At 30.4% G+C, this 13,640-nt stretch overlaps 1 protein-coding gene across 3 annotated transcripts in view; it reads left to right on the top strand.

Moving 5' to 3' along the window:
* LOC126878529 (protein eiger) overlaps positions 1 to 13,640 on the top strand; it is a 148,646-nt gene that overhangs the window by 18,266 nt on the left and 116,740 nt on the right. Inside the window, exon 1 of one of the 3 annotated variants that reach the window (XM_050641287.1) lies at positions 6,077 to 6,258. The exons of the other annotated variants lie outside the window; for them this stretch is intronic. Coding sequence (XP_050497244.1) covers positions 6,211 to 6,258 — 48 coding nt within the window. The 5' untranslated portion in view covers positions 6,077 to 6,210. Of the gene's footprint in view, positions 1 to 6,076; positions 6,259 to 13,640 lie in introns of those variants that run through there. 3 annotated transcript variants of the gene reach the window in all.

Here is a 13,640-nt window from a genome sequence, read left to right as displayed (position 1 = left end):
ATTTATCAAAAATAGTTCAAACGTACCCTAGGTAATACCTAGGAAAGCATTTCCTAGATAAGCAGTTCTTTTAGTTGTGAAATGCGATTGTTTCTATTCTAAGTATTGACTTACGAAGTTCCTATCGATAGGAATTACTTAATAAGGCAACTGTTTAGGTATCGTTGGTGAAATCGGGCATAAGACTCAAAGATGTAATCCATCTTCTGTATAATAGAAAAGTCCCCCTAGATATCATAAAAACTATTGAAAACATCTACCAAAACAACAAAATGGAAGTCAGAATAGATGGACAACTTACAGAAGCTATAGATATAGACAGCGGAATAAGATAGGGCGACTCATTGAGTCCTATGCTCTTCAATTTGATCATGGGTGAAATCATCAAAACGTCAACAAAGGAAGAGGATATATAGTCCAGAGAAATAAGGTTTTTGTCGGGACACTTGAGCAGCCAGGTTGCAAGTGGATTTTTTGGGTACTAGTACTACATACCTAATACATTATAAATACAAAAATGCCCGTCACAGTTCGGACGAGAAACTTAGTTATTAACAAATAAGGGTCAAAAATGGCAGTTTTTTCGTTTAAATCGCTACAGGTAAAAATAGGGTAATTAAATATCTTATTTATAATATTCTTCTTTTTGTAGATGAGCCAAGGTTTAAAATGGCACTTTTTGAATTTTGGTCCGATCTTTTTTTGTTTCAGAAAGTGGAAAATAAGACAAAAATTACAAAAATAAAAAATGTGCTATAACTTTTGCGACAATGGCTTTATACTGCACGAAAAGTTGAGACAAACATTCCGTATAATGCACAAAAATTTTTAAGACGATTCGTCAATTAGTTTAAATTTTATTCAATTTGTTTATCGCCAAGAGCTTTTTTTCGCAATGTTATTGTTCAGAAAATAATAATGACATAGCAATTCTGTGGAAATCACATGCAAGAATTATAGTTATATTTTTAAAGTAATCATTCAGTATCATATATCTTTTAAAGTAATCATTTTAATGTAATCATAAAGTAATCATCATAAAGTAAAAAATCATTAAAAAGTCGTTTTTATCACTCCGAAAAAAGTTTAGTAAAATAGAGTCATTTTTGGCTTCTAAACAATTTGAATAACTTTGTTAATATTAACTATAGAGTAAATATACTTTAGGATTTCAAAAGCTGGTATTTTTATACGAATTTTCAGAAAAAAAAAACTTTTTGCCTAGGTTAGTTAGGTTCAAAGTTAGCCACTTTTATTATTTAATTCGCAGTTACTTCTATATACATCAAATTCTCCTGTAACAGTGTTTGTTACCATACTACTCCGAAACGGCTTGGCCCATTTTTATAAAATTTTACACGTTTATTCTGTAGGACGTTGAAGCGGTTTTAATCTATTTTTTATACCCATAAGTTATAAGGGGGTTGCCCCCATGACATTTTTTTTTATTTTTTTTTGACAAAATTATCTACCTTAATTTTATATGATGTAGAATTAAAAAATACATACAACTCTTAATTTTCACTCTTCTATCATCAACCCCTATTTGTTAATAGCCATTTATATATTTACATCTATAAAATTTGTTAATAGCCATTTATATATTTACATCTATAAAATTCTCCTGTCACAATGTTAGTTTTCATACTCCTCCGAGACCGCTTGACCGATTTTTATGAAATTATATATGTATATTCGGTAGGTCTTAGAATCGGTCGTAATCTATTTTTCATATCCCTGAGTGATAAGGGGAGTTCCCCCTAACATTTTGTAATGTTAGGTGGGGTTATCTGTACATAACGTACTCTATAAGCCTACGAGTACATACAAATTAAAAAATTATGATCAAAATCCATCAACAAGTTCCAGCGATATTAATCGCAGCATATGTTTGCAGAATCAGTTTCATTTTTTGAGTGCACGTATTTTAGTAATTCCTCTCCACCGACCACGAATTAATTCCGTTCGGACGCCATTTTTAAAGCTTTATTAACCACTCTGTTGAGTTTCAAAGTTTACTCAAACTTTTACACATAACCTATATATCTTCAACTTCAAAATGGCTTTAGTTAAGTTGCTTAGTTGTTATAAACAAAGTAGCCGTCAATTAAATAATAAAAGTGGCTAACTTTGGCCGTAATTAACCTAGGCGAAAAGTTTTTCTTTAAAAATTCGTATAAAACTACCAGTTTTTCAAATTACATTGTAGTTTTAGCCTACAGTAAATATTAACAAAGTTGTTCAAATTGTTTATAAGACAAAAATGACTCTATTTTAGTAAAATGTTTTCTGAGTGATAAAAATCACTTTTTAATGATTTTTTTAAATAAGTTGGAAACATTACTATTCTTCTTTCATGCTGTTTTTACAGAATTTCTGTATCATTATTATTTTCACAACAATAACATTGCGAAGAAAAAGCTCTTTGGGAAAAACAAATTGAATAAAATTTAAACTAATTGACGCATCGTCTTAAATTTTTTTGTGCATTGTACGGATTGTTTGACTCAACTTTTCATGCAATATGAAAGTCCTAAATTCATTTTTGCAAAAGTTATAGCAAATTTTTTATTTTCGAAATTTTAGTTTTATTTTGCAATGTCCGAAGCAACAAATAACCGGACCAAAATTCAAAAAACGTTATTTTAAACCTTGGCTCATCTACTAAAAGAAAAATATTATAAATAAGACATTTAATTACCCTATTTTTACCTGTAGCGATTTAAACGAAAAATCTCTCATTTTTGACCCTTATTTGTTAATAACTAAATTTCTCGTCCAAACTGTGACGGGCATTTTTGTATTTATAATGTATTAGGTATATAGTACCCAAAAAAACCCATTTGCAACCTGGCTGCTCAAGTGTCCCGAACATGGTATATTTTGGCCTTATTTCCCTGGTGTAATAGAATGGGAAACAAAGAGGTAAAAATACTCTGCTACGCAGACGACACAATATTTATAGCCCAAGATGAAGACAGTCTGAAAAGATTAGTCCACAGATTTAACATAAGAGCAAAATAATTCACTATGACAATTTCATCACAGAAAACTAAAACAATAGTAATCAGTAAAGAACCATTCAGATATAAAATAGAAATTGATGATATCAGTATTGAACAGGTAATGGAAGTAAAATACCTTAGAATTACATTGTCAAGTTACGGAGACCTAGACAAAGAAGTGAGAAATCAAGTACAAAACGCACTAATAGACTGGCAGGATGCCTTAATAACACTATATGACGAAACCGACATAATATTAACACTGAGATGAAGTCAAGAATTTCTAAAACCAGCGTAAGACAAATAATGCTGACATAGTAATGACATATGCATTAGAAACAAGACCACAACACAAAGACTACTAGAAACGGAAGAGATGAGAGTACTGAGAAGAATTACAGGAAATACGCAGTTCGAAAGAGGAGTGAAGACATCAGAAGGCAATGTAACGTACAGTGTATAAACGAATGGACACTAAATAGAAAAAAGTGGAATAACCACATAACTAGAATGGGGGAGACACGTGTGGTCAAAATAGCAAGAGACAAATCATCAATTGGTAGAAGAAGTATCGGCCGACCGCGCAAAAGATGGAGTGACAACCTTCCATAGAGGTATCAATCCGCCAATGAACAAGCAGAATTGCTTTTAAAGAGGAGGAAAAAGAAGTTTCTCGAATACTTTAGACATGATTGGCAAGAAGCTGGTTGGGCTGTAAGATGTAGTTTCTTCTTGAGGTTTTCCCGGTTTTAGAATTATTATCATCTCAGATACCTTCCATTTCTCGGGAAAGCAACCTATGTTTAGTATGGCATTGAATATAAACGTTTTAAGCATTTGGGAGGGGATTGTTTCAATACTTTTCCACTGATCAAGTCGTATCCTGGAGATTTTCTATCATTTAAAGTATTAATAGAATAGAATAGAATAGAACAGAATACTTTATTTGTCCTGCAAGATCATTTACATGATATAGGATACGTCAGTATAAAATACAAATATATGCATATATAAAATATCACTTAAAAATCATTATAAGATAAAATTGGAAAGAAATCCTTTGTAAAAGGTATAAATTTTTTTTATTAAAAACCCCTTAAAAGGGCTACATCACAACATGTTGTGATGTAGCCCTTTTAAGGGATTTTTAATAAAAAAATTTTATACCTTTTACAAAGGATTTCTTTCCAATTTTGTGATTGATGGTATACAGCCAACTACAGGAAAACTTTTTCTTTTCCTTGTGGATATTATAAGATAAAATACAAACAGTACATAGAATTAATTATTTACATCACCCATATATTCGCTTACACTATAGAAACAATTTTGCAATAGGTACGATTTTAGTTTGCCTCGAAATTTATTTGGGTTTATTTCAGATCTAATACCATTGGGAAGATGATTGAAAAGTCTTATACCCATATAATACTGGGAATTATCGTATCGTCCAGTATTATGTTTTGGTAGTCTTATAAAGTCATTTTGTCTAGTGGGGTATTGATGATAATAAGAGTTTGAATGAAACGTAGTTATATTAGATTTTACATACAGTCTTCTTCTTCTTTAAGTACCGTGCCCAAATTTTAGGCGTGGGTAGCTTCCATAACAATTTGCCGATATCGTTCTCGATCTTGTGCGGCATGTAACAATTGATCTGCTGATAAGCCAGTCCATTGACGAAGGTTTCGGAGCCATGAATATTTCTTTCGACCAATTCCTCTTTTTCCGTCGATCTTTCCATTGAGTATTAACTGCAGCATCCTGTATCCTTACATACATTATACATTTAAAAATATAAATAGAAGGTACTGTTAAAATGTTATATTTTTTAAAATATTGTCGACATGAAAACCTGTATGGCAAATTGAAAATTAATCTAATTATCCTTTTCTGAGAGACAAATACTCTTGTAGCACTCACAGCACTACCCCAAAGATTTATATTACAGGCCAAGTGAGAATACACAATTGCATAATAAATATTCAATAACTGTTCAATTGTAAAAAAAACTTTTTAATTGTAAAATTGCGTAATAGCTACTATTTATTTTCTTGCAAACGTGATTAATTTGAGATTCCCAGCTCATATTACTATCTAGATACAAACCCAAAAGTTTAGTGGTAGTTGTCGAATGAACCATGCTATCATTTACTTTGATAGAGAACTGATGACTTGAGTTAGATCTATAGTAGAATTGCATGCTAGTGGTCTTTTTAGCATTAACAACCAAAGCATTCTTTTTACACCATCCTGTAAAGTCTTCTGATATAACATTTAGTAAGACAGTTAATTCCTCAACACTTGAAGCAGATGTAGCAATAGTTGTGTCATCTGCATACATAAATATGTTATTTGATCTGACATATTTGGGCATATCATTAACATAGCATATGAATATTAAAGGTCCCAGTATTGAACCCTGAGGAACCCCAATATCAACATCACCATAATATGATCGACAGTCATTAAGTTTAACGAGAATTTTCCTAGAATGTAAATATGATGACAGCCATAATGAGAACTGACCCCGAAAACCAATATTTTTTAACTTCTCTATAGCAACTCTTACGTTTATAATATCAAATGCCTTTGAAAGATCAAAGAAAAGTGCACCCACAAAATCACCCCGATCCAGTGCATTGTGAATGAAACTGAGTAATTTAGCAGTAGCACCCTCTGTTGATCTTCCAGGCAGAAATCCGTGTTGGTTAGAACATAATATATTGTATTTATTAAGGAAGCTATGCATTCTTTTGTATACACAGATATAGCTAACATAACTTCAGATGATTTGAATTCCGGAGTAGGCAAACAAACTCATTTGATAAGGGCTGTTAAAAAATGAGGATACGTCTACTTCCATAGGTGAATCCATCAGATTGGACGTAAATAGTTCGAAAAAATGCCCTGGAAAACAACATGCTTTCTTTTGTGCACTTCGAGATTTCCAGCCCTCTATTATTATATAAGAGTGCGGCATGATTCGATGGTCAGTGTTTAAAAGTCAATCAAACCGAATAGATCAGAGCTCCGTTAAAAGTGAATAGCGCACGCACATCTTTCTAAAATGTTTTCCGTCCAAACGAAAGTCACTTCCGATTTTGAATCTTTCGGAGGTCAAAGAAAAAGATCATCTTTCATTTACGTTATAGCGGCCGTTTTGTTCGTTTTTAATTTGCTTATCATAACTAAGGTAATTGTGATGGAATACAAAATGGAAGCTCTCAAAGAGTGGTGCAGTGATGAAGGAGTAAGTATACTTTAATCATCTTGTACATTTTTATAGACATTAAACATACTTAGATTTATTTAATATATTTCTAGAATTTTCAAAATACTGATTTTTAGTATTTATTTTTAAAATAATATTTTTATTTTTGATATTTCTTTCTAGATTAAAAAAATGTATTGCTACCTTCTAAACTGCAATTTAATACTAAAAATATAAGTTAAATATAGGGGGTAAATAAAAAAATGTGCATTTTTTTTAAATATAGACAATAGACTTAAAAATTTGTTGTTGTTGTTTATTTGGGTTTATATGACTGCGGACACTAAATCCATTCGCCAATTTTACTATTTTTTATTTTATTAGTAATTTTTTCGTATCTTATCCTAAAACTAATACTAATATTAATCTCTAATAAACAATTCTACTAATAAATAATTATTTTTGGATTTTTTTTTTAATAATTTTTATATTATATTTTTTTTATTTTTTTTTCTAAATGATGTTCTCAGAGTTCCACAGTAAAAACTGCAACATTCTTCTTTTCTTCTTTAGCCCTCTACTTAATTCGAAAGCTTTTTACTATGGACTGTCCAAGTTCGTCATTCATTTTTTTTATTATATATTTTTTTATTATATATTTTTTCTATTATTTTTTTTTATATTTTTTTTTATATATTTTTTTTTATTTTTTTTCTTTTTTTTATTTTTTTTTCTTTTATTTTTATTATTTTTTCTTTTTTTATTTATATTTTTTTTCTTTTCTTTTTTCTTTTAATATATAACAATTTACAAGAAATACTTAAACTATATTTTACAATTACAACTTAAGTTTAATATCTAAAATATGTTTATACAATAGTCGATATACCAACTCATTATTTTCTAATGTTAATAAATAATTTAAATTAATGGGATGGTGGACATCAGACAAAGAATACAGTGAATTTAAAAATATATTAACTTTATTAGAAATAAGAGAACAGGTCAAAATTTTGTGTTGTAGGTTACCAAACTGACCACAAATACATTGAGGGCTATCAGCTATATTAAGTTTAAATATATATGATGGTGTAAGACAGTGGTTAAATCTCATTCTGCATATGGTTCTTGTCATATCCTTTGTCGACTCCATTTTAGAAAACCGAGGTTTATTTGTGATATAGTTTCTGATTGATCTGTAGTGGTTTCCTGTATTTATGTTCTCATCCATCAATATACCTTTCTTTCCATTCTTTCTTAAGCTCCTTGAATAAATCTGATTCAATATCTCCAGACGTACAAAGATAATGTGTTAATACTCCTTTTGTCACCGCGTTTTTAGCCAATTCATCTACCATTTCATTTCCAGTTATTCCAAAGTGGCTTTTAACCCATGTTAACTTAACAGACTTTCCTTGTTGCTGAAGTTCTTTAATTTTATTTATTATATATAATTCAATGTAGTTCACTTTTGATTTAGCATTTATAGCACTAATTTTACTTAGAGAACTTTTACTGTCACTATAAATTATAAACTTTGAATGATTTATATTAGATAAATATTTTAGTGCTTCCATTATCGCTATTAACTCAGCTGTGTATATACTCATAATAGAATTTAGTTTGAACATTTTGCTAATTTTATTACTGCTATCCCAATAGGCACACCCCACACCTTCAATATTTTTTGATGCATCTGTATATACCATACAACAGTCTTTGAACATTTGTGAACTGTCGGATATAAACACTAATTTTCTTAAAGATAGAGACAAATTGCTATAGTCCCTTAAAAAGTATACCTGAACTTGTTCCATAGTATTAAAGTCAATATTATAATTTGGGTTTATGTCATATTTATAAAGTTGTTTATTATATATTGTCATTTTTGAATATAAATTTATTATATTTAGAGTTTTCTTTTTTATCCAATATTTTTCTGTCAAGTCTGCTAAAAACAGTTGATGTATTTTGGTAATTAAATTTGCCTTTTTTTCATATAATCTAACTAAAAGGCTAATGCCAAGTTTTTTTCGTCTTATATCCATCGGCATTTCACAGCATTCAACTTGTAGATTATTTATCGGTGAACTTAAAAATTTAGGCTATACTGTTGTATTTTTTTAAACTTTTCACAACGCATAAAAACCCATTCATTAAATAAAACAGAATCTAAAACTACAAGATCTGAAAACGTAGTAAATTGCAAATTTCTTATAGTCTGATCTTTATAAATCTTACAGGACAGCGGAATACTTTTTATTTGGGATTGAACTTTTATAAATTTTTTGCAATACTGTCGTGGAAGTTTTTCAGCATTATTGTACAATTTTCGACTAATTTATACAGGCGCTAAAATAAGGGTAGCTTTTCAAAGAAAAATTTTTTAATTTAAAAGAATTTTACAATCTATTGAGTATACACAAAAGTAGTGACATTGAGTAATGATAAGAAATATTTTACTCACTGATCAAAGGAAAATATATTATAAAGTTATATTGGAAATAGATATACCACACGACCAAGCTTATATGGAAACATCTGATATATCTTATTATTTCGTGCGGATTTAAAAAAAACTGACACATGAAGTCAAACAATATTTATTTTAAAGCAATTTAATAACAAATACGTAACAATTAAATAACACAATAAAATATTTAAAAAACAAATTGAAACTAGTTGTTTTAAAGTCAATAGCATTAATAATTTCAATGTGACACGAATAATGTTTAAATTGTTTTTATTTATTTTTTCAGTTTTTTTGTAGTCAGTGTTATCACCTCTAGTCCTTATGCAAGTTTCAGTTTGCGTGGGCACGCTCCTAATCAAATTATCAACATTTTGTTGACGTAGGTTGCTCCATTCTGCAAGAGCAGCTTGTACTAGCCGTGCGGTGTTTTGTGGATTTTCCCGGCGAACTCTAATGTTTCTTTTAACCGTATCCCACAAATACTCAATAGGGTTAAGCTCGGGTGAGCAAGCAGGCCACTCCAAACAAGGGATAACTTCTACTTCAATTATGTCTCCAGTCACTCTAATGGTTTGTGGAGGTCCATTATCATGCATTAACATTAAAATTAAATTTTCTCCTGCTGCACCTCTCAAGATCCTAACTACAGGTTATCAACATACCTGTGAACAGTTAATTGGATGAAAATTAAAGGAGTTTTATTACGGATCACCATTCCTCTCCAGAACATTACACTTCCCTTTTTATATTTGTGACAGTTTTCGTTCTTGCTTGTCTTCCTCGACCTCTAAGTACACGATTTCGTGGGTCATCTGATTTTACACAAATCCTGACTTTTTCTGAAAATAGCACATTTTGTCAATTCCCAATGTTCCAGTTTTGGTGGTGAAGACACCAATTTAGGCCATCAATCTTGTGCTGCCTGGATAACTCGGGAACCCATAACTGTCTCCTGCTGTATGCTTCTTGGCACGAACTCCTCTTCTTATCGTTTAAACTGAAACAGTTACACATGTAGCTCCCAAAAGCTGCATTTGGAGCTGCTGGTGAGAAATGGTTGGGTTTCTTCCAGCTTATTGGACAATTAAACGATCGTGGCGAGCCTTTATTACTTTTTGGCGACTTTCCCTTCTTTATTTTTGAGTTTTCCTAGTTCCTGTTACCTAGCATAGGTTTTAGACAGAACCAGGGCCGCGTTTAAGTCAATTGGCGCCCTAGGCAATTCTCTAGTAGCCCTTCAAGCATGTACCATTTTTGAAGAATACATAAAAATTGACATTCCAGTTCGATCACATCAGATTTTTTTCTTGATTTTTCTTTGGAAAAATCATCTATAATGTCGTCATAATTTATCGCCTTTGTGACGTCACTTTCTATGGACAAAATCGACAAATTGTTAAGACGTTCTTGCGTCATACTTCATCGGAAATTATTTTCATGACTATTTTAAATTCTTAACCTTTTCGAAGATGACCTTTCAGCGGACACGTTGGTTGGCAACTAGGAGGCACAAATAAATGCGCAAAGCAATATCAAAATTAGGGAAAATATCTTTCAATCCACTCTTCTTTAAATATTTAGGTATGTCAATTATTGGTGATTGGTGATTTTACTGTGGTATCCAAATGAACCTTTAAGTGAATACATTCATGTATGAATGATGTAGGTATCTATTAGTGCAGTCAGTGAGGGTATTTGGCTCCGAATTCCATCCTACTGCATCAATTTACTTGATATTTTCACTGTAATTAGGGAATAGCTCAAGAAACAAAGTCTACGCTATATCCTATGACGCTTTTAACTTAGGGATGGTTCCCACCCGTTCTCGGGGTGTGGAAATTTTTTTTATCAAACTAACACTGGAAGTGACCAGAGAACCTAATTCTAACCAATATCTGTTTTATAAATTTTTTTGAAAACTCAATACTTTTTGAGTTATTCATGGTTAAAATTTGCCATTTCCATTGAAAAATGACACTTTTCGGAGACTGTTTTTTGGGAATACCATAAAAATTGTGCATCTAACGAAAAAAACTTTATAAAACATCTTTGTAGTTTATGAAAAATCAGAGAGATTCATTTTTCATAAATCTTCTAGTTTTAATAAAAAAAGAGATGGTAAGTGAAAAAAGATTTTTTTTTTGTGCATGCTCAAATCGGTGTATTTAACTTAAAATAACAGAGAAATTGTCGATTTTAGGGGTATAATGCTACGAATACCTTTTCTAATGCTTAAAAAGACCTTTAAAACTAGAACTGTTAAATGTCGGTTGCATTCAAACTAAGCAAAAAGACTTATGACTAATGTATTTTAAGGAAAAATGAGAAGTATATTTAGCCCCTCAACCACCAGAACTTAAATGCATCGTTTTTCTTTTAGAATACCTTCTACTATAATGTTATTTCTATATTCAAAAAGTTGGAAGGGTTTAAAATGAATGGTTTTTGAAAAGAATAAGATCAAATTATAGAGCGCATTTTTAAATTTTCTCTTCTCCATGTAATTCGAAAGTGATAAGAGATACGTAAAAAAATACCTTACAAAAATGTAGGTTTTCTTTTAGATAACAATTTTATTATTCTTTCATTACTATATCTCATTATCATTTTCGAGTTACATGGAGAAAAAGGAAGATTAAAAAAAATTTAAAAATGCTCTCTATAATTTGATCTCTTTTTTTTTCAAAAACCATACATTTTGAACCCATCCAACTTGTTGAACATAGAAATAACACTATAATAAAAGGTATTGTAGAAGCAAAACGATGTATTTAAATCTGGTGGATGAGAGGTTAAAACATACATATGTACTTTACATTTTATCTTAAAATAAATTATTCATCTTTGTTTGTTGCACCATATCTCGCTTAGTTTGAATGAATTTGAGATTTAACAGTGGGGTCGTTTTAAAGGTCTTTTCAGGCAGTACTTACAAAAGATATTGATAGCATTATACCCTTAAAATCGACCAGTTCTCTGTTATTAAGTTGAACACACCCATTTGACCATGCCCAAAAAAAATTCTTTTCACCTACCATATCTCTTTTTATGTTACCACTAGAAGACTTATGAAGGAACGAATCTCTTTGATTTTTCATAAGCTACAAAAATGTTTTATATAGTTTTTTTCGTTAGATGCATAATTTTTAAAATACTCGCAAAAAACCGTCTGAAAAGGCGACTTTTTTCAATGAAAATGGCAAATTTTCAACCACGAATAACCGAAAAGGATTCAGTTTAAAAAAAATTATAGAACAGTGCGTCCGCCGCCTCTGCGGTGCTGCCGACGGCACAATAATCCCTAAATTTACGACTTCTGTCCTTTTTGAATGAATAGTGTTAAGAAAATGCAATTTGTTTTCTAGAAATAAATGCCCACTTATATTCCATTGATAGATGTACGATGTACTTAAATGTTATTCGATTTTAATTTCTATATACAAATACTTTTTGTACAGTATTTTTGCCGCCCTCTCATAATTTTCCACCCTAGGCAACTGCCTATATTGCCTAATGGATAAAGCAGCCCTGGACAGAACGCCCTGTGTTACACCTAGCTCTGCAGCTATGTCCCTCTGAGAACATTACTTGCTCCACAAGACCAATAGTCTTTCTCCGTTGTAAGTTCTATAACCCCACATGAGGTATATTTTCGTTTTTGGACGCAAAACTTAGTTTTGTTTTATTTTTATTGAAATTGCAATTCAATCAAATAACCTATACCGTACCGAGCTGTACTATCTGATTGTCTTATCGATTTGTTTATTTTCAATAAAACCCCTTATTCTTCGCAACAATAACAAGTTTTTTAAAAGAAATAAATATTGCTTTGAAATAAATGGTGATTCCATATAAGTTCGGTTGTGTATACATGTTATAACTATTAACTAATTAGTTTACAAGTTTATTCTAACTAAAAATGAATGGGTTGCATGTGTGAGTCCATACTATTGTAGTAAAGAAAAGAGAGACGTTCTCACAAACAATTTATTTTACAACTGACGACCGGTTTCGCTGTCTACAATATTCACAGCATCTTCAGGTCACGGTAAAAGTAAAATTAAATGCTACAAATAACAAAAAACCAGAGTTAGTTAAGTGGTCTGGTTGAAATCAAAGAGTAATGATCAAGCCAATATTAAAGTATATATATTTATGCATACATATAAATACTAACATGTACGTAAATATGGTTTACAACCCTCACACTCACATACAAGCACGCATTCAAATGTAGTGGCAACAAAAGTATGTTAAGTATAAGTATAAAATATACACTTACTTTCCGGTATAAGGGAAGAATATAGTAGTATTCAATATCATACTTTTTCTCTATATTATGCTAAAGGGAGAGATGGTAGAGGGACAGATTTGAATGTAATGCATTAACAAAACAAAATAATTGGCAGGATCTTGAGAGGATTAGTAAGGAAACACGACATTAAACCGTGAAACCAAAAAAAATTGTTAGTTATATATAAAGTGATGTTATTTTTATATTTTTAAATTTTTAATTAATAGTGTATATTTTAATTTAGTTGGGATTAATAGATGTTGTTCTGGATGTTCAAGAACTAATAGATGTAAGATTGGTTGTGCAATTTTCCTAAACCAGAATTGGTCAGTTGTGTATTAGTTGTGGTGTGATTGTGAAAATGTTTTAATTTGATTTGTTGGAGATATTGAAATTAAATTGAACAATAGTAATTAGGTAAAAATTTGCTAAAATTTTTTAAAATTAAAAGTGTCAAACAATAAAATCATTAATAAATAATTCAGAATTAAATTTATACAAGTGTAAAGGTAACTGTAACTGTACATGAAATTAAATTTATAGTAATATAAAGTTATGATTATTTGTGCAGCAATGAGATTTTATGAGATATTATTAAAAAAGTTAGAAAAAGGCTAGAAAAAGGCAAATATGAAAAAATTATAATAATAGATG

The sequence above is a fragment of the Diabrotica virgifera genome, chromosome 10, assembly GCF_917563875.1.
Source record: "Diabrotica virgifera virgifera chromosome 10, PGI_DIABVI_V3a".
Lineage (NCBI taxonomy): Eukaryota > Metazoa > Arthropoda > Insecta > Coleoptera > Chrysomelidae > Diabrotica > Diabrotica virgifera.
This window is presented reverse-complemented; position numbering and strand designations above follow the sequence as displayed.